Raw genomic sequence first — 20,444 nt, forward strand, 5'->3', positions numbered from 1 at the left:
AAAGACAAAACCAGTGTGTAAGTTCAGCCATCCCAAGAGATATTCTCTAGTGCAGGCATCAAGGAGCTGCTGGGGGAGTCAGCAAGGGGCTCAGGGTTGTCCTGTGTTACCTGTTACAGTTGTGAGCTGTCAACACAGTATTGTTTCCCAAGTTTGTCTACTGAAACTGGCACATGTGGGGTCCAGTGTCTGCTCCAAAATGCTTAAGGAATCCTTAAAATGTGTGTCAAACCATACCCAGCCCACACAGGGATTTGTGCCTTCATTCCTGCACGTGTCCCCAGAGAAGGGACACCCTGCTCACTTTTTAACAGTGATCTCAACATCCAAACCTCACAGACTGATACCCCTCCCTTCCCAGATGGTGGAACTCACTGTTGTCTTATTCCAGCTCCCAACAAGCCCTTTCCACACACTGCATGTGAACAAACAGTGGGTGCAGAAGAGGCCGAGTGTATCCCACCACTGCTGGAAAGCACTTCAGCACCCTGGACAAGAAGAGGAGCTTCACTCTCTCCTCACACACATACACAGAGCCAAAGCTCAGGGCAGCCATCCCTGTTCCTTCCTGTGTGTGCTGCATGATCCACACCCCTATGGGAATGCACACACCACACACCTGTATGGGTATGTACACAAGTGGAAGTAAAGCAAAAATTGAAAAAATAATAATCTCACTGAATGGGCCATTCATTTAAGAGCTGGACTCAATGATCTTTGTGGGTCCCTTCCAACTCAGAATATTCTGTGATTCTGGAAATTTTTCTGTTAGAGCTCTGGTGTGCAGGTACAGGAACACACATGGATTTAATGAGTCTATAAACCTCTCTCATTCCCTCCTACATCCCTGCATTTATGACCAAAGGCAGCGTAGAGCTGAAGCAGAGTTCCCCCACTCCTTTCTCCTGATGATCCCCCCCTCCTACCCTCACCAGGCTATCCCTCCTACCCCTTGCCAGAAGCACAGCTCAGTTAAAACCACTGTGGCACTTGTTCAGCTCCCAAGCACAGCCTTTCTGCCATCCCCTCCCAAGAGAAGGTTTTACCCATTTCAGGCTTTCCCTGGCACTACACAGATACAGGGGAGAGCCAGAGGGCAGGAGCCACACAAGCTGTGGGGTGTTAGACTGCATCAGTTATGTGCATCCTGTGCAACATGGCCCTTGATCCAGAAAAACATGGAAAGGCTGTGAGATTTTGGGGTCAGGTATTTCTGCAGTGCTCAAAGACTGCATTTACTTACATTTTTGGCCTGCAAGCGCGTGATGAGAGCTCAAAAAGTGTCACAAAATACTTTTCTGTAAGGCAGACAGCAGGACAAAAGCAGGAAAGATAGCCATAAACTAAACAAAAGTTTAAATTAAGATTTTTCACATCCTGGAGAAGCCACCTGAAAAACCAAGAGGTGCCACACTGCACTCTGAGCCTCTTTCATTAACTTACTGGGAGGAAGGTGAGTTCTCAGGTAAGGAAAGCAGCACCACGTGCACAATTCGGCTCCTTATCAAACACTGGGAATTCCCTCCTTTGATACAGCTGTTGTGGGAGAACGTGGAATTACAGTGGTCACAACCTAAAGGATCACACATCCCTCTCTGCCCACTCCCAGAGCACCCTCTGCACAAACTGTAGATCCAGACAGCTCATAAATAGCAACTACTCAACTCCCTCAAATCAAGCTCTTGGATGTTGCCATGTTCTACTAGTTTTATTATCATAAAGGGCAAAAATAAAACAGTGCTAGAAACATCAAAAGGGCAAAAATAAAACAATACTAGAAACATCAAAAGGCCTTGAAAGTGCTGAAGGAGACACACAAACATTTTACTCTCAGACATGTTATGGTTCACATGAATACTTCCCAAGTGCCATAGTTCAAATAAAAATATATTCATACAAATTTAAAAAAAATACAATTTATATACACCATGGAATTAGCTTACATCGTTTCATAACGAAAAAACAGTGCAAAAAAAACAAATGGAAAGGTAAGTTGCTACCATTGGAATGGCTCACAGTAATTAACAATTCAAAACTGCATCATTAACACTGCACAGGAGACCACGAGGCAGGGGAGAAGGCCCCAGACTAACCCTCTAACCCTGCCATCAGAACTAATCCAGTTCTGGGTTATTATTCCTTTAGTGTTGCTCTGAGTAAAAGGTTACAGGCACCTATGTTAGAGTTTCTTGGTAAATCACTAAGCAACCAGAGCCAGAGTGGAAGCAGTTAGTGTGTTGTAAGAAAGGAATTAAATGACCAAAGTGTGAGAACTGAGACTGATCCAACACAAGCCCCTTGGCATCAGCCTCGGCAGAAGGGAAATGCTGCATCTCAAACGTCAGGTGAACTTGTAATTCCCTCTCTGCAGGCCACAGAACAGTAACTGCACACTGAGATTTCCCTTTAAAGCAGCTGACAGGGTCACCCACCAGCCTCATTTAAAACTTTCATACTGAAAGAATGAAAGGGTGTGTTTTCCAGCTGAAGCTTTCGAATAAGATGGCCAGGCAGAGCAGACAGAGCTGACAGCAGGCTGGAGGCAAGTGCCTTCTCATGGGGAAGCAGCTGGTGCTCAGAAAATCCCTGACAAGATTATCCAGCTTGCCTTGTCCAGATTGCCCAACTCCAGCCTCAGTAGCGATGACAAGGCATCCTGCAGCAAAATATCCTGCAGTTTGTGTACAGAAATAAAGCAGGACCAGCTCAGGGCCAACAATGTAAGGAGCCCTATTCATGTGAAGAGAAGGAACCTTCCACACACACTCACTCAACCTGAGGAAGAGGGAGAACATTTGTCTTAGAGAGACACAGGTGCTCTAAGAGGACAGGATTGCTAATTCCACATCAGAGTGATCTGAAATCCCACAGAAACAGGATTCCTGTGATTTGTAACCACCCAGGAGCACAAATCCTCTGAATGAAAGGCAGGCTAATGGAAGCACATTTCAAACCTACAGCCCAGCTTCAGGGAGTGCAAAAGGGTGCTGGAAGTTTCTTGGGATAGCTCAGTGCAAGACCAGAGCTCAGGGAATACAGGTATTTTAGATACCACCTGCAGAGACTATCCAGAGAGAACAAACATCCTCACTCTACTTACAGGGAAAGAACTTGCAAATCAAGAGTAATAGCTGGTGCCAACTCCTATGCTCTAAGGAAATACAGAAAATCAATAATGTCTGACTTCCTTCTGTCCCAACTCCCACCCAGCCAGCTCCTCATGGCAGACAACAGGTTAACTGGAGGGCTCAGAGGCCTTGTAGAAGCTTTTCTGGGATACATTCCCCATGTTCCTTGGCCCAGCCTCTTGGCTGAGGGAATGAATGCTCTGTGCTTTATCAGGCCAATCAGCTCTGCAGCCCCTGGAGGCACAAGGCTGGCTTCCCACTGAGGGTTATCTGCACACAAACTCAGGAGGGCAGGTGCCTGCTGGAACAATGCAGGTGCTGGCCAGGATGGTACCTGCTAAAGCACTGAACTGGCTGCAACTGGCTCCTAATGCTGATTGCTGCAGTTGCAAACATTATCCCAAGCATTTTTAGAGCACTTATCACCTGCAGAAGTCCTGCCTTATCCACCAGCACCAAGTATCTCTCCTGTAGGGCAGCCTGAAGCTACAGCAGCTCCTCTCATGACAGAGATCCAACCAAGCCTCGAGACCATCAGCTCTATTTGCCTCCAGAAAGCAACACCTCTCCATGCTCTGAGGACATGGAGTTCCCTGGTCTGTAACTCCAGCTGGGAAGGTGTCCCAGGCTCTCACTGCTAGACCAGGACAAGGACAAAGTGCCTACAAATGCCCAAGAAATGCAGGGGTGCCAGTGACAAAGTGGAGTGCCACAAAGTGCCTTGGAAGAGTCTCTGACAGGGAGACAATAGCAAGAGCTAACAGAGATCTCCCTTCTCTGAGATGCATTGCGAATGTATTAAATACTTATAAACCCAAACAGTGAAATTTAACAATTTTTGAGCTCCTGATTTGTTGAGCTGCTCTCAGAAGTCATCTCTGTCAAAAACGTCACAGCAGGGACATTTCCCCATGAAAGAAGTAGAGAAATTAGGAACAAATGAAGCTAGTGTGGAAAAACATGGGCAACTGGGAGCACTTGCAAAGAGAGGTATATGTCCAAAAAGCTGGATTTTTTAATACTGCCTTTGAGAAAAGCCATCCTGCAGAGTAGCTCTTGGATATCTGCAAACCTCAGTATCTCCTCTCAGCCCTGACAGCAACCCCCTCCTCACACAAATAAGGCAACAGTTGCAGGAACAAGGGAGGAAGAGGAAAAGGGAGTCATACAGGAGGAAGGGAACGATGCTGCAGTTCTCTGCACAGGACATGGGGGAGTTTGATGGTTCTTCCTTCCAACTCTTAAAAAAACCCCAAACCAAAAAGGCAGAACACACAATGCCAGGACAACATCCGATGGAAGGAGATAACTGGGGGACAGGGAAAGAAAACACCTGGATAAAGAGTGGTCAAACCAAGTGCCTGAGACCAATCAACAGCCCTGGGCTCAGGCAGCTCCTCTAATTCTCTGGCTAGCAAGATGTTTTCCAGTTCCCCAGGCTTGGTATGCGCGTGAGAAGCCAAAGGGCAGGGCTTGGGCCTTTGGGGTCCCAGCAGGATGCGAGAGCGTGTGCGGGGAGGAGGCCACACCAACAGTGGGGCAGGGGCTTCAGATGGTCTGGTAGTGCTGCCTCAGCCTTGCCTGCAGGAACTCGTGGGTCAGGTTGTGCCGAGTGATTATCCCAACAATCTTAAAGAGGGAGAAAAAGAGGAAAAAGAGATGCAAAAGTCAGTGTCAGAGACATGCCACTGAGATGTTGCATGGCAGAGCTGTTCTTCTTTACAACCCCCCAGAAAGGGGAAACCTGTAAGTAGTTCTTGATCAATGCTGAGTTAGGGTGGGTTCGAGTTCAAGCCTCATAGAAACAATGCCCCCCTCCCTCTCCCAGTACTTATTTCCAGGCAAGACACTGTTTTAACTACACCTGAACAGACAGCTTAACCATTGCTATCATGTCAGCACACAGCAGTAATTACTCCTGCCTAGGAAGGGAAATCCTGTTCATGTCAGACAGCTTACAGATGGAACTAAATCCTTTGAGAAGTGAAAACTGCAATTGGAAATAACAAAGCTGTCTTTTATGGCTTCATTCAAGACATTTCTGGTATCCCACATGACATGATTACAGATAGCTCCTATCACATACATCCTAGGAAGCTCTAAAGGCCAAACAGAGAAATGGGTGAGACTGGGTAAGTGGTGGCTGCACACTGGCAGGTGGCAAAAGGGACCTTCTCACAGCCTGCTGCTGAAGCAGTCAAAGCTCACATTTCAGCTGATGAAACACCTCACTGATTTTACACACTAGAAGAGTTTAGAACTAGGCTGTTCTCTAGTACTGCAGAAGCATCAGGTATTAAATGTGGAACAAGCCAACACCTCTTGTCCAACTCACAGACTCTGCAGAGTAGCTATGAGGAACCCCAAGAGGCAGAAAAAGCAGTGCTGCCTCACACAGACCAGTTCAGGCTTAAGGGAAAACAGTTTCTCCTTATGTTTGTAGGAGGCTGCTGACATCTACTGACTGGTCCTGAGCATCGTAGATGGCAGAGACAAGGACAAACATGAATCAAGCACAAACCATTTAAACACTCCTTTACTTTGCTGCTGCCATGAGTAGGAACAGAACGAAAGTTCCCTTCCTGCAGAAAACCCTCCTGCCCCAACACATGGGAAACTTTACTCTTGGCCTTGAATAAAGCTGTCAAAGAGGAAGGCAAATTAGTGGCTGTTGATGAGCTTAAGGCTCCTCAACAGATAAAAGATTGTAAGAGCTTCCACATGCTCCAAATCTGAGAGAGGAGATGCATGTCCTGCCTTTTGCAGGTAAAGGGGAAGCAGGCTGGGGCACAAAATGGAGTAAAAAAAAAAATCACAGTAACTGACAACACCTCAGGACCCTAAGAAGATCACATTCCGACTTCTTTAGAGCATTTGTTTAATGTTAAAAGAGATCTTAAGTGTTCCAAAGGCAGAAAACACAAACACAGAGGCTTCCTTGCTCAGCTAAGACAAGATGGAGATAAGGACCCACCTCTCCAACCGCGTTCACAACCGGTAAATGCCGGAGCCCCATCGTCCTGAACAGGTTGAAGACTTGTGACACGTGAGTATTTGGAGAGACAGTAAAGGGTGATGGGTTCATGTATGGGGTGACATCCTAAGGAAGAAAAGCAATCATGTTATTTGCAAGAGGCATTTTCACTATCTCTGGGAATCACCAACAAGCAACTCCTACAAGTCCTGTCTGTAATGCACCGATCTCTGGACAGGGTATGGGACTGTGAGCATCTTCTATTTCTGCACAAGATGAAATTATTTTGCTTTGGTTTGGAAGGAAGTTAAACTGGACAGGCAACACCTTATTCAAAAGCACCTGTGGAAGCTGTTACCTCATGGCTTGATTTCCACAGGCAGAGAAGGCTGAGTGCATGAGGGGCACGAGATGCTGGTCACTAAACCCAAGGGTGGAGTTAAACGTGCTCTCAGTGGCTTTTAAAGGCTTGGGAACAGTCATAAATATGAGACACTGTCACACTGCAGAGCCTATCTTACCACTATCATGCGAGGGTTCAGCAGAGTGAGGTCCAGGTCATGGATGTCTGGGTAGCGAGGGTAATCCTCCGACATCTCTGCGTGGGACAGACGGGGCTGACTCGCACTCTGCCGAGGAAACAAACCCCACTGAAATCCCCCAGGTGCCACCATCCCACACAGGTACCTCTCAGTGCAAACCCAAACCTATACAGGCAGAGAACAGCCCTGCTCCCCAACCTCTGACAGACCTACACTCGACACTGGAGGGCAGCAGGAGATCAGCCTTGTGGGAGCTGGGCCTCTCAGCTCACACTGATCTCAGTGACACATCTGACACTCCTCTGGTAAGACCCTGGCACACAGCATAAAAACAAACAGTATGCACTGCTGGGTGCTCTGTTTGTATTTGATATCTGCCTCCCATTCTCCAGCTCTGACAGGATGGCATCTTTAATGCAACAAATGGGTCTGCTGGTTTATTTTTTTAACAACAGCTGTCCACTTTTCCTGGGGATATTAAAACAGAAATTCAATTCCTTTTATTCTAAGAGCTGCAAGGGAGAATTTGCAGTACCTGTCTGCAGCTTTTAAAACACACAGGCATTCCTTAAAGTGTAAAAATAGGTAAATTCTTTTGGGGAGCCCATAAATATAGTTCCCAACCTCCTCAGCTGAGAGGGCAGGGATGTCTCTGCTACGATTCCCAGCTAGGAATACTCACAGATTGGCTCTCAGAGTAACAAACCCCCCTGTCAAGGAGGGTGACCAGCTGTGAGCGCAGGATCAAGCCATGGAAGGTCAAGGGTCTGAATCGTTCCTCCATGGTCCACTCCTCACTGGGAGACTGGTCAGGGTACAGGTTGGGGTAGGGAGTGTACCTGTGAGGGATTTAACACCACATGTTATAAGCTGCATGAACTTAAGGAGAGCCATACACCCCTGCTTCCAAAACAGAAGCTATTTCAGCAATTTGCAACCTTCTCCTGAACATTTCAGGGACTCTCGATAGGGGCAAGCAAGCCTTTACTCCACAAAGCAAAACAGCAGAGGGGGGTCAAGAGCCATTATGTAGTCAGAGTATCACCACAGCAGCAGAATGGAGAGTCTCCTAACTCTCAATTTCTAATCATTTGCTACTAAAGCAATTTTCGTTGCCAAATTATTCAGATTCTAATAAAAGCTGAAGCATCTGGCAAAATGTCAGGGTCAGGATGCCACTCATGAGAGTCACCATCACTAACTTAGAAAATGACTGGGCTTCTTCTTGGAAGCAACTGCAACATAAGCCTGGTGACTCAGCCCAGTTACCAGAACGGTGGTATCAGCATCATGGAACCAGGTCATCAGCTGGGATAAGTGAGCTTTGCAGAGCCCTCAGGTTTTTGCAGACAAGAGGACATCGATTTCTACAGAGAAGAGATCTCCCCAGGTATTCCATCCTCTCCAGGAAATATTTCTGGGAATTTAACAGGCTGGACATAAGCCATTAGCCTGGGACTCACTCACAGGCGTGAGCCCCAGTACAGGGTGACGAGACCTGACAAGTCACTTCTAAAACACACTCCCAACAGCACTGTTTCCTCTGACATATGGAATGACAGGGACTGTACGAAGCACTAGAACACATCTCAACATATGGAAACACCAGGATCTCACCTCCTCTCCAGCATCTGCTGCAGCAGATCCTCCTTCTCGGGAGGCTCCTCCGTGGCTATGTGCTCGTCACACATGTTCCGCAGCTCGCTCGAGGGGTAGGACTTCATGGACTGGCTGCGCTTGCGCTGCTCCCCGGCTCGGGTCAGGATGCTGGATTTCTGGATACAACAAACACTTTTCAGATGCTCACTAACCAAGTCCAGGTATCCAAGAGTGACTGTGAACTATCTGATCACAGCTTTATGCCACCAGATAAGACGTTCCCGAACCAGTGCTGCAGGACTTGTAGAAACAGCCAATAGACTGTACTGTGGTGCCAAATTCTGCCTCCCCTTAACCTAAAACAGGTAATTTTGTCCTCTTAACTTCTGCCTCGAGGAACACAGCCCACCCTTCTGCCTTTATCATGACCCAAAGAATGGGATGAAATTGAGTTCTCAAAAATTTTGTGTTACAGTAAGTGCTTATCTCTGACCTGAGTTCTGCACAACAGCCTAGATAACTAAAGCAAGGCCCTTCCCTCTGCAAAACAAAGCTCCGTACCCTTCAACTTATCAAACGAGCAACTTTTTACCTTGAATTTGATGTTGTTACTTATGAGCTGATTTCCCTTCATGAACTCCCTCTCGTTGCCCCTGTTCTCAGTGACCACGGGGAAGGCGTGATGGACAGTCGTGCGCAGGATGCTCACGAGGGACTGGATCCGGGTGTGAGGGTACACGTAGGTCAGGTTGGGTTCCATGATGTCACTGGCTCGTAGCCTGAAATAACAGAAATCCAAGGCTGCTGCATGCATCACATCAGTGACAGTGATGGACAAACAAGACAACAAGCCAGTCCCAAAATGAGATCCTGGAGAAGTCTGCTGCAGTTTAGTTCTGCCAGCTCCTTGTACCCGTGTGCTCACCTTCGCTGTGGTATCAGCAGTGATGGCACAATCCATTTTTTAAAACTTATTTTAACAGAACATTGCATCAATAATGCAATATAGGAAAGGGAAAATGTTCCAACTTATAACATAGGAAGTGTTTAAATGCTATTGGGAAAAGAAGACAGGTGGGAAGATAACATTCTGCAAGAAGCAAAGTCAGTGGAACATTTTCACTGAGTTCTTGCTGAACCTCACAAATCCACCCCTCAGATCTCCACTCATCCACCCGTCCTCAGAAAGGTCTTCAGCATCTCCTTCCTGATGAACAACTCTCAGCTTCATTCACAGCAGCCCTCACAGCTGCTCCTCAGAGCAGCCAGGTTTGTTGGAGGTGAAGCATCATGCCCCTGAACTAAAGCTTTCTGAACTCTAACCCACAGCCTTGTCAAGAGGAGCAGCCTTACTTATCCATTTCCACCTCTGTTTCCCACTCCAGAAGAGGCACTCCTCGCAGGTTCACATGGATGTCATAGATGCCTTTGTTGAAAAAGTCTCCTGTCCACTTGGCTACCTGCAGAGCAAACAGAAGGCTTGTTGCTCCAAGTACCAGACTCCTTGGCTTATGACAGCCCCAGAAGGAACAGAGATTCAGGGCCAGCAGATGTTCAAGCAGCCTGCAGGAAGGCAGAGCTAAGGCCCTGCACTCACCATGAGGGTGATCATGATGGGGAGCCCGTAGGTGATCTCGTTGGTGGACTCGATGAGGATGACGGTCAGGCTGATGGTCATGCGGACCACTCCTCCCAGGAACGCCGCGGCCCCGATCAGCGCGAAGGTTCCTGAGTAGATGTGATCCAGGCCGATGTAACTAGGGCAGAGCACAGAGCCCAAAGGTCAGAAAAGCCTGCCTGAGAGCCCAGGGTGCACCTGCAGCACGTCCCTCACACACACACACACTCGATGCACCTTTTGAGGAGGTTGGCGACCAGGCGTCCGAAGGCAGCCCCACAAAGCAGTGATGGTACAAACAGACCACTGGGCACAGAGATCCCATATGTCCAGCAGGAGAGTAAGAAATAGAGAAGGAAGAACAGGGACAGGGTGACTGGGCTGAAAGTACCTGCAAACACAAGAAGAACCATGACTAAAGAGGCACGGGTGTGTCAGACAAACACAGTCTTGCACCATCCACCCCACAGCTCACAGCAGGCTCATCTCACGACAGCTACTGAGTCCTCCAGTCCAAACACATGCAGACAATGAGTAAGTGAAAAGAGAGGAAAAGCAGGCCTTTCTTCCCATGAAGGACACTTTCACCAGTTGCACTAGAGCCATGAAGGCCACCTTGTGGTGCTTATGACAAGGTTGTTCCAGGCAAGATGAAGCTCTGAAGCCTAAGCATGGGATGGGGCACTGTCCCCTTACTACTCACCGTCCTGGTGGAAGAGCTGCAGGATAGCTGACTCCTGAGGGTTGAAGAACAGCGTGGCCATGTCATTGTAGGTCTCATTCGGGCAGAAAAATGTTTTGATGCTTGAATTTATATCCTCTGACATATCCTAATGCAGGACACACAAGACAAGAAGACTTAAACGCCACTGTCTCCTACCATTAGCCTTTGGGCAGACTGGGAGTAACCTTATGACAGGGAATGTAATCTTCACATGAGATCCCTCACCTGCAGGCTCAGGGTGTCGTTGCCACTGTGACTGCTGGAAGACATCTGCCTGCATTCCCCCAGGACCATGGAGGCTACAAAGACCACGACCGTGGTGGTCAGTGACACCAGCAGGCTCTCCAAGACCCTGAAAGACACAAGAGAAACCACATTTAAGCCACACTCAGCACTATAAGCCAGTCCCAGCCCTGGACATGACTCTGACAAGGCTGCAAGAAGCAGCAGTCACCACAGCTTAGCAGCAGAACAGGGGACACAGCACGTCAAGTTGAATTATGACTTGGCTCCCAGGAATTGCCTTAACTCCCCTTTTTAATTGCTTGCCCCAAAAAGGAGCTATTTCTGCCCAGAGAACACATAGCAGGCACACATAAAAAGCCCCAGGGAAAGGCTCAGTGAAGAGGCTGTTCACATGGAAACAATGTTCTGTACATCCTTACAGGGCAAAAGGACAGACAGGGCTGGACAGGATGATGCATAGTCTCATAATCTCTCTTCTAACTGCTGAAATACACTTCTTTTTCTTTTTAAACCTGAGCTCCTTATTTAGGAATTGTCTAAAGCAAACAAACAGCTACTTTCCAGAACAACATGGCAATTCCCTCTCTAAATAGCACAGATATTAGCTCAGTTGTGGATTTAATTAATGAAGATAGTTTAAAAAAAAAAAAAGTGAGATCAGCTATTCCTTTCACATCTGTTTGGACGTGACATAAAAAAAATCCTGCATGGAGACAAAGCTCCATTATAAAGAGCTCCCTTCACTGCCCCTGTAACAGGGGCTGCAGCTCTCCCTGTACCACCAGAGTAAGTACAAAAATGCACAGGGACTGTAACATCTGGTTTCTGGGTTCACTTTAAGTTCTATGGAGACTTTGTCTTGTGATTTTTAAAATAACATGTCTGGGATTTCCTCCAATCCTACTCACTGAGTCTCCTATATTGATGCTTGTGCTTTGGGACCCTGAACACGGATGAGAGATCCCTGTACAAACCCAAGAGAGAACAAATACCTGACCAGCTTTGGCTTGGGATGCACGTTCTGCATGCGGTATCTGGCCAGTCTCTTGTTCAGGCAGCTAAAGGTGGCTCCGAGAAGGCCTCCTACAATCCCCATCAGAATGAAGAAGCCCAAGTCCACAGCTGTCCAGAGGTGGCATTTCTTATCAGACTCAGAGCACTACATGCAGAAAAGCACAAAAAAAAGGCATTACAGTAGTTGCTGCAATTTCCTACCAACACTTCTGTCTCCACAGCAGACTTCGAGCAGCTGTGACCAAAGGGGAATAATTCTGTCTGAGGATATGATATCAGTGCACTGACACAATACAATGATTGAGAATCAATTGCCCTGCACTGAAAGACAAGCATGTATCAAAAAATCCCCAAACTCAAACTAACAGAAAGAAAACACTGAACGATCAAGAAAATAACAGAAATAACAATGCTAAATCTTACCTTGAACTCGCCAAAGTTCAGCAGCCCCGGGAGCTGGAAAGACCCCCAACTTCCAAACTGAATCCCAGAGCGGAAAAAATTCAGGGTGAAGGTGGCAGCCATGGAACAGAAAAGCTGTCGAAGTAAAAAAAAAAAAAAATAAAAAAAGGAAGAAGAAAAGACTTACAAAATTAAGACTGGCAGCTCTTTCTGGAGACTTATGCCTGGGGAAGGGATCAGACTGCAAAGGCACAAAAGCCCTTTCTCCCAAGTACATTAAAGCTGCTGCCTAGAGTTGTCCCACAATTCCAGACAGTACCAAACTCATGTCTGCTCTTGATTTGAGCAGCTCTGGAGCACTGACAGAGCAAGCACTCTCCCTCCTGCCAGGAGAGCTCAGAAGAGGACAGGATAATCTGAATGCCCTCACGGACGAGCCCTCCCAAGGGGAGCCCTCTTCCCAAGGAAGAGACACACAGAAAGAATCATCACTCACCACTTTCCATGTAAGCCCCTGGTTCCAGAAAGAGGAACCTTCTTCCAAGCTGAAAAGAGTGCCTCCAATTGGGGCTCCAAAGGCAGCTGCAACCCCTGCAGCCGCTCCAGCAGATACAAAATCCCTTTTATCCCTGAAATGAAGAGGAAAACAATCCCAGTTTAGCAAATTAGAGCTCTCAGGATGCTTAGGTTCTGCAGCTTAAAGAGACCATTCCCATTTATGGATATATCCCAGGGATACAGGAGTGACAGCTGGGAGAAGTGCTGGCCATGGCAGAAACCACCATTTGTTCATTAAGTTGTTGCAGCATGATGCTCTTTCTGTAGGGCACCAACACAGATCAAATTCTGGCATTACCCAACTGTCTAGTCCATGAGGAACCATCCCAAACCACAGGACTCCAGCATCACTTGAAAGAATTACAGAGAGAAGAAGGCAAGAATTTGTTCACATTCAGGTGAACCAACCTTCTCTGTAGTATATCCTGGCCATGAGGGGTGAGTAACTGAGCTTGCTCCCAACAGTGAAGCCATTTAACCACCCAGATTAAAGGTTTTAACAGATTAAAGGTTTCAAATCAGTAGAGATTTGCTAAGTAGTACAAGAGAACATCTATGAACATGGAGACCAGAGCAGCAGGGAAGAGTCACGTCCTGGTGTTGTCTTGCTGCAGAATGAAACTGCAGGACACTAGAGAGAAACTGAGAAAACCACTGACTGTTTCAGCCCAGCCCACCACCCTTCTCCCAGGGAAGTCTGCTCACTCCTCCTCCTCTCCCCTCCTCCACAGCCTGGGTACAGTACCTGTCACTGCGGAAATAGGGAAAGTTAAATTGGATCTTCCTCAAAGAGATGCTCTGGAACTACAAACAAAGTAAAGATTTAGAAACACAGGAGATGGAAACTTACTCTTACAAAGCAGTGGTGTGACCAGGACAGTGACCCAGGCCAGCACTAACCTGTGGCAAGCCTGCACCCACGACAGCACCACTGTGAATCATTGGACCCTCCTTCCCAACAAAAAGACCTGGAAAAACAGAATTAATGAGGCAACACTTTCCTCATCACCACCGTCCCTTGCTGACAACACCAGAAGAGATCATCTCCCCACTTCCATGCCATGGCACAGATCCCTGTGCCAAGCCTGCAGCGTCTCACAAGGAGATGCTGACCCCCTGCCCCCTCGACCCTCCAAATGTTTGTGAAGACTTGCACAGACTTTGCATTCCAAGTGGGTGGAATCATTGAAAGACAACTGTTACAAGGACTCTGAACTCTCCAGGTTATTCTGCCCTGCTGCCTAGAACACAGCTGCCTTCTGGCTGCTCCAGACAGCATGTCCTGGAAAATTCTCAGGACATCCTCTTAGACAGTCATGTCTGACAAGCCCACTCAGAAAACCCCCTGTTCTCCTCATAGTCCTGATCCTCCTGGCTATTTTCTACTCTATAAATGCATTCAGGGCTCATGACTCTGCTCCAGCCCACCAAAATAATTTTACTGTACAGGGAGGATAAGCCTTGTGTGCCCTCCTTACCTCCAGCCACACTGAAGAGCACTCCCATGGCTTTGCACACCACCGTCCGCAGACGCACCACCCCTGGCACCTTCACCCCGTTGAGGTAGCACTTAATTTCAGGAATTCCTGATCCAGCTGCTACAGGCTGCAGGAAAGAAACACTGACACTGTGCTGCACTGATTTCATACCTGACCAACAACATCTCAGCAGAGAGCAAGGGACCAAGAGGCCCTGCTTAGCTAAATCAATGAGCACTGTGGAGTTAGTTTGATGTCTTGGGGCAGAAAGTGCTGCTCGCAAGGATATTTCATACCCAGGGCCCGTGTGAGAGGAAAGGGAGGCTGTGTGAGGAGCAGCAATGAGTCAAGTCTTACTTGGATCAGGACCAGAAGACTGGCAAGGAAAACAAAGGTCAGGTTGAACCCCAGCAGCTCCAGCAAGGACAGTGCAAGGCAGCCTTTCTCAGAGCATTCCTCCACCGCTGCAGGGACGGTCAAGGAAAACAACAGCATTCCCCACACCAACACACAATCACTTGATAATGTCTGGGCGTCCCACCAGCATCAGGAGCCAGGCCTGTGCTCCCTAATCCAGCTGACACAACCCATCAGGAAGCCAGGCTTCATTTCCAGAGCTCAAAACTGAGTTATGAGGAAGGGAAACCACTAATTCTTTCAGCCTCTGCCTATGCACCCAATGCTGGAAACATTCCTTAGTTTCAAGGGCTGAATTACATAAGCGAGTTGAAAACTTGCTTAATCATGAACAACATGACCAGTGGCAGAAGTGTGAGAGTCAGCTGTTCTGAGCAAGACAGGGGAACAGAAAGGAAAAGGTCACTCGAGTCTACCAGGGCCCCCCACATGAGTTTAAAGATACAGCTTTGCACCAGCCGGAACTTGAGCTGCGTAAAGAGCCGCACGAAGAAATCCACAAACAGGCCCACCTGGGAAAAGAAGGCAGGACTGCCATCAGCAATTACCACCCACAGTAACAAAGACCACCCTCTGGTAAGCCCTACCAGAAGTATGCACACGTGGGAAGACAGAGGATGGAGAAGCCAAAAGAATCATCAGTCAGAGTAAAGTAACTTTGAAAGGTCAGATTTCCTCCCTCTCTCTTTCCCACTAGGACAGATCCAGCCTAGAATTATTCCTGAAGAGCTCTATTTCAGAGTACTAATCTGGCAGCACTTTTAACACCCTCAACATACTTCAGGGCACAGAAGAAAGCTGGTGTTTAACTGAAGCATACAGTCAGCTGAGCTAATTTTCAAAGCACGTGCACTGACACTAATACTGCCAAACATGCACAATACAGTTCAGCTATAAATTTGCAACCTATTTATTAAGTGCTCACTTTGGACAAGTTTTCCCGTATGAAAAACCAAAGGATTTGCCAGAATACTTTACAAAGAAAACACAGCAAGTTCTAAAAGCAAAAAAAGACTTCTTGGAAAATCAGCTAGCAACAACATGCTGTAATTCCCAAAGGACAACTCCAGCTTCTAAGCTCTCCACTCCATGAAAGAGAATGTTTCCTCCTCTTTACTCCTTGGCCATTGACTCTTAAATTATTCCTGCTTAGTCTCCTGAATTTTCCTCATTCCCCAAACAGCATGACCCTTACCAGTCCTGTGCAGACTCCAATGGCAAAAACCAGCACCCACTTCACGGCTTCGTATCTCTGGGCTTTCTGTTTAGGAAGAGGATAAAAAAGGGAAAGAAAAAAATGTCAAGTCAAAGCAACACAAAAACAGGGATTGGAAAAAGGTGTTTTGGGGCTCGACAGCTCAAGTACAGCCAGAGGGATAAATCAACAGAAGATGGTGACAACAGCAAACTGAAAATAGGGAACTGAAGTGCTGAGCATCTCACTCACTTTAAACCTGGGCAGATCAGAACAGATGCTGACCTATCATCTCCACACAGATCTTTATTCTTTTGGTAGGGAAAGCAAGATAACACATATAATTTCTTTCATAAAGAAGAAAAATCCCACAGAACTTCCTGCAGTGGAGGATTTTTAGAATCAGACGATGGTTTGGGTTGGAAGGGACCTTAAAGCTCATCTCATTCCACCCCCTGCCACGGGCAGGGACACCTTCCACTAGCCCAGGTTGCTCAAAGCCACATCCAACAAGGCCTTGAACACTTCCAGTGATAGGGCATTCACAGGTTCTCTGAGCAATTTCCACAGTTTTAGCTCTCAAGCTTAGGAAAAAAAAAGAACAAGATCCTACCTTATTGTCCATGCCCTCCAGAACTTCCAAGTACGGGTCGTTGATACAGCGATCATAATCCAAGCTCTGAAACGCCAAAAGGTCCATTTAAGAGAACCAACTACAACAGATTGTGCAAACAAAATATGGCTAGAAGGCCTTGTTAAAGACTACAGAAGTCATTTCTACCTGCACAGCAGATTTTGCAAACAACAGTAGGAGAAAAAACTCCTGGAAACAACTTAAATTAACTATTTCTAGCAGAGTCAGACCCTGAGAATCAGGAAGTGAAAGAACAGATGAATTTCACTGCCCAGGTTGAGAGACAGGGAATCAAACAGAAGCTCAACTGAGTAATATGACTTTAAATTAAAGAAGCCACACTGTACAGATTTATACTTTACTTCTTGAAGTGTCTCCACTTTGACAGTGCAGGGGATAACACTGGATCTTTATATTTACCCTTTTACTACTACAGGAACACTAGATGGGAATTCTCCCCCAGCTGAACAGCATCAATTCCTCAGTTTATCACAGCAGGGAGTTAACAGCAATATAGTTTTCCAGTTGTATTCACAAAAACACCACTAGTTCTACCCACATCTTCACCTTTTCAAGCCAAGCAGTAACAGGCTTGGCTGGTGACACCCATTCAGGGCCACCATACAGCCATGCAGAACCCAAAAATCTCCTGTAATTAGCAGGATGTGATGCATGGGAAGATCTGCTGTGAGGCAGCATGACAACAGAGACAGCAGGAAGGCAACTGGGACCAAGTAGCTACAGACGCTTTCTAGAGTCACAAGGAAACAAGGGCACTAGAGCCTGAAAATCTCACATTAAAGAAGTGGAACAATGCAGCAGACTCTAAAAACAAATTTTCCCAACAAGAGTCTGACATGAACAGCAGCTGTTCAAGCTCAAAGGGCTTTACCCCAGAAATGAGGAGCAGTTCTTTGCAAGCACAGCATCTCTTGGTATGTCCACTGATGCCAATGCAGCCTAATGACAGATACATTCTGAGTACCTGCCCCATCATAAACTCAAACAGATCGAAACCCATCTGCAGTTCTTTTCACGTTAATTTCAGGAGCTGCTCTCAGTTAATTTCCCACCTCATAGTCTTTGCGGGGAAGGATCTCATCCTCCTCTTCGTGAGTTTCTCCAAGGATTGTCTGCAAAACAAACAAACAAACGTGGGAAAGGAAAACCACGAGGGGAAGGGACGCATGTACAGGTACTCATGAACACTGCCAGCAAGGCTAAAATCACAGAAGGCCTACACCACTGTTGCCTGTGAATTGAGAGTGTGGGTTACCAGACTATCACCTACTTTAGGGCAACTCTACAGGGTGTTACCTTAGAGCCAGAATGCCCCACATCCCTTCTATACAGGAGCTCCCCACAGCAAAGTCCTACCCCACATCCCACTTCCCTTCACAGCAACAGGTTCCAGGGGAGCACAGGACAAGCAGCTTGCAGACACAGCGCCCTGTAATGCTGGGGTCAGAGACAGCCGCTGCCAGCACCCCCGTCCCGCACGAGGGAGGAGCAGCACCGGCCCCGGGGGTGGGGTACGAGGCCCACACAAAGAGCGCGGGGCAGGGACAGCGTGAGGTGCCGGGCCCGGCAGTGAAACGCAGGGGAAGGGGCAGAGGCGCCGGGCCGAGCGTGCCCGAGGGGCTGGGCCGGAGCGCGGGGTGAGGTACCCGGGACAGGCAACCCGGCCCAGCATCACAGCCCCCACTTCCGCCCCCGCACGCCCCGCCCTCAGCGCCGCTCCCAGCGGCCGGCGGGGCGGGGCCCGCGCCCGAGGCCCGGCGCGAGGGTCTCCGGCGGCACGGACGAGTTTCGGGGGCGGCGCGGCCGGCCGGGGGAAAGGGCGCGGGGCCGCCGGAACGTAACAGCTCTCGGGGTGCGTGCTCTCCCGCTTCGCCGCAGCAGCATGCAGCACAGCCCGGCCCCGCACCCGCACCGCGCCATCTTCGCCGCGGGGCCCGCCCGCCGCGATCCACGCGCGCGCCGGCCCCGCCCACCGGCGGGCCGCCGCCCCGCCCGAGACGCGCGCGCAGCACGCCCCGGAGCCACGGTCTGGCCACGCCCACGAAAAGCCCTGTCCGGCCCGCCCCCGGTCCCGCCCGGCTTCCGCCTGCTCCCTGGGCCGCTCCTGCTCACTCGGGCCCGGCTCCCCCTTCCAGCTCCCGCTCCCCGCTCCTGTCCTGCCTCTGCCTTCATCCCGGTTCTGTGGTGCCCCGGTACCCATCCCCAGTCCGAGCCCGCCCCCGCGGAGCGCCATGTCGGGTAGGGCACCCGCCGGGGCCCCCACTGACCCGCACGGACCGCGGCCGCCCTTAAAGGCGCTACGGGGCGGGCGCCCGTGCAGCGCCCGGCACCGGCCGCAGGTGAGCGGGCACCGGGATCGGGGACGATTGGGCTGCCCCAGCGCTGGGAGCTTCGCCCTCCTCACGCCTGCGGGTTCTGCCGGCGGGGTCAGCTGAAGGTGAAGGGGCCATCGGGCTGCAGCGGGATGCTCGCCTGGCCCGAGCGCGGGGCAGGGCCCCCCCGGAACCCCGGTGCTGCTCCCCTTGGCTTCCCGTGGCCCTGTCCCGCTGTTCCCGGCGGTGATCCAAACCGCGGGCCCCTTCACCTCCCCACAGGGCTCTCAGCCCGATGCCGCGGCCCGGGACAGCGAGGCCCGGAGCAGCTCCTTGCGGCGTGTGAACGGTGCATCTGTGCAGTGAGTTTAGCCCGCGTGGTAAAGCTGAGCTTTCGGGGAGTGCAGGTCTCCACCCTGCGTGTCTGGGTGTCAGCTCAGGGCTGGGAGGAGTTGGAATAGCACCGGCATCGTACAAACACAACAGGTGCATCCGTGCTGAGCATCCTGGTGTGCTGAGCCACGGATCTCTGAGCTCTGCAGCGCGGCGGAGACAGGAGCAGGAGTGCTGAGAGGTGCTTAAGATTGTCTTGTTTTGCAGCTGGCTTTGTTGTTTAGGCTTATCTTGTTTCTCTTTGCAATAACGGCAAGCTTCTGCCAGCAAGTCTGTGATGCATCTGACAGTGAAGAGAATGCTCCACATACTGCCTGTAGACAGAATCTAAGTGAATCTTTCTCCTGTCTTTGTGATTCGATATTTCCAGCAAGATAAGGACCTTTTTTTCATCCTACAGAGACGTTAATACACAAACCCTTTCCCCTTGTGATGGGTTTTAGTGGGAAGACAGACATCCTTTGATTTGCCTACAGTGCTGTGCCATGCTTGCTAGGAGTGAGATATTAGGAGTTGACAGCACGTGGTTTTGAGCTGCCAGCTTGATCACCAACACATGCTTTGGAATAATTCTCCCAGATTAGTGCACGTGGATGTCAAGCAAAGTCCTGTGGGAGAGCCTGGTCAGGGCTGTGCCTGTGCAGCAGGTAGTTTTTGCTTCACTCATCAGTAAGTCTGAGCTTCTGCTTTTGCCACAGCTGCTGTGTTGGTACACAAGAGATCTGAGGCTCCCGGTTCCTCTTGGCAGCAGGAGGCCTGCGCTCCTTCCTCACATCTCCTGCCAGCTGGAGAGGTTCCTCAGGTGGTAAAAGCAGACTTTCTCCCAAAGACTTTTGCCTGATTGGCAACTCAAGCATAAAAAGTAGAAGAAAAGTTCAAAGTCCTCTTGGCTGACCTAAAGCCACGACGGAGTTTACATAAGGACAGAGAGTGTGTGCTGGCTCGAGCAACCATTCCCTCCAAAACAGGCTCCAGAGTTACGTAATGCTTGGACAACGTGCTGCTTCCCGGTGATAATTTAAAGTTTTGGCAGGTACCTAAGCAAATAATGCAGATCCCAGTTTTGTGGCAGCTCTTCTGTAACTCTGTGTGCTCGTTACCTCATTTTAAAGGCACAGGATGGAGCATTGTGGGGAGATAAGTGGAGTTGGGCATCCTAGACCCGCTTGCACCTCTGAGTTGCTGTTTT

At 49.0% G+C, this 20,444-nt stretch overlaps 1 protein-coding gene across 1 annotated transcript; it reads right to left on the reverse strand.

Moving 5' to 3' along the window:
• Positions 1-1,803: 1,803 nt before the first annotated feature.
• Positions 1,804-18,061, reverse strand: CLCN6 (chloride voltage-gated channel 6). Its single transcript, XM_018079503.3, has 22 exons — positions 17,603-18,061; positions 16,509-16,574; positions 15,896-15,961; positions 15,146-15,212; positions 14,641-14,747; positions 14,284-14,410; positions 13,706-13,773; positions 13,551-13,609; positions 12,744-12,876; positions 12,269-12,382; positions 11,824-11,990; positions 10,811-10,937; positions 10,565-10,691; positions 10,099-10,252; positions 9,841-10,000; positions 9,597-9,703; positions 8,836-9,022; positions 8,262-8,419; positions 7,327-7,483; positions 6,624-6,731; positions 6,103-6,228; positions 1,804-4,757 (listed from the first exon to the last, which is right to left on the reverse strand). The coding sequence occupies exons 2-22, from the start codon at positions 16,518-16,520 to the stop codon at positions 4,677-4,679; spliced, it is 2,412 nt and encodes an 803-aa protein (XP_017934992.1). The 5' UTR covers positions 16,521-16,574; positions 17,603-18,061; the 3' UTR covers positions 1,804-4,676.
• Positions 18,062-20,444: the final 2,383 nt, after the last annotated feature.

This window comes from Manacus vitellinus, unplaced genomic scaffold (assembly GCF_001715985.3).
Source record: "Manacus vitellinus isolate BGI_N305 unplaced genomic scaffold, ASM171598v3 scaffold_46_pilon, whole genome shotgun sequence".
Taxonomy (NCBI): domain Eukaryota; kingdom Metazoa; phylum Chordata; class Aves; order Passeriformes; family Pipridae; genus Manacus; species Manacus vitellinus.

Bases quoted from the DNA above. Each gene is read 5' to 3' on its own strand.
- CLCN6 (XM_018079503.3), bottom strand. The intron at 13,774-14,283 runs GTAAGGAGGGCA...CTGTTTTTCCAG, and splicing joins GCTCTTCAGTGTGGCTGGAG to GTCTTTTTGTTGGGAAGGAG. The intron at 9,023-9,596 runs GTAAGGCTGCTC...CTGTTATTTCAG, and splicing joins ACAGAGGTGGAAATGGATAA to GCTACGAGCCAGTGACATCA.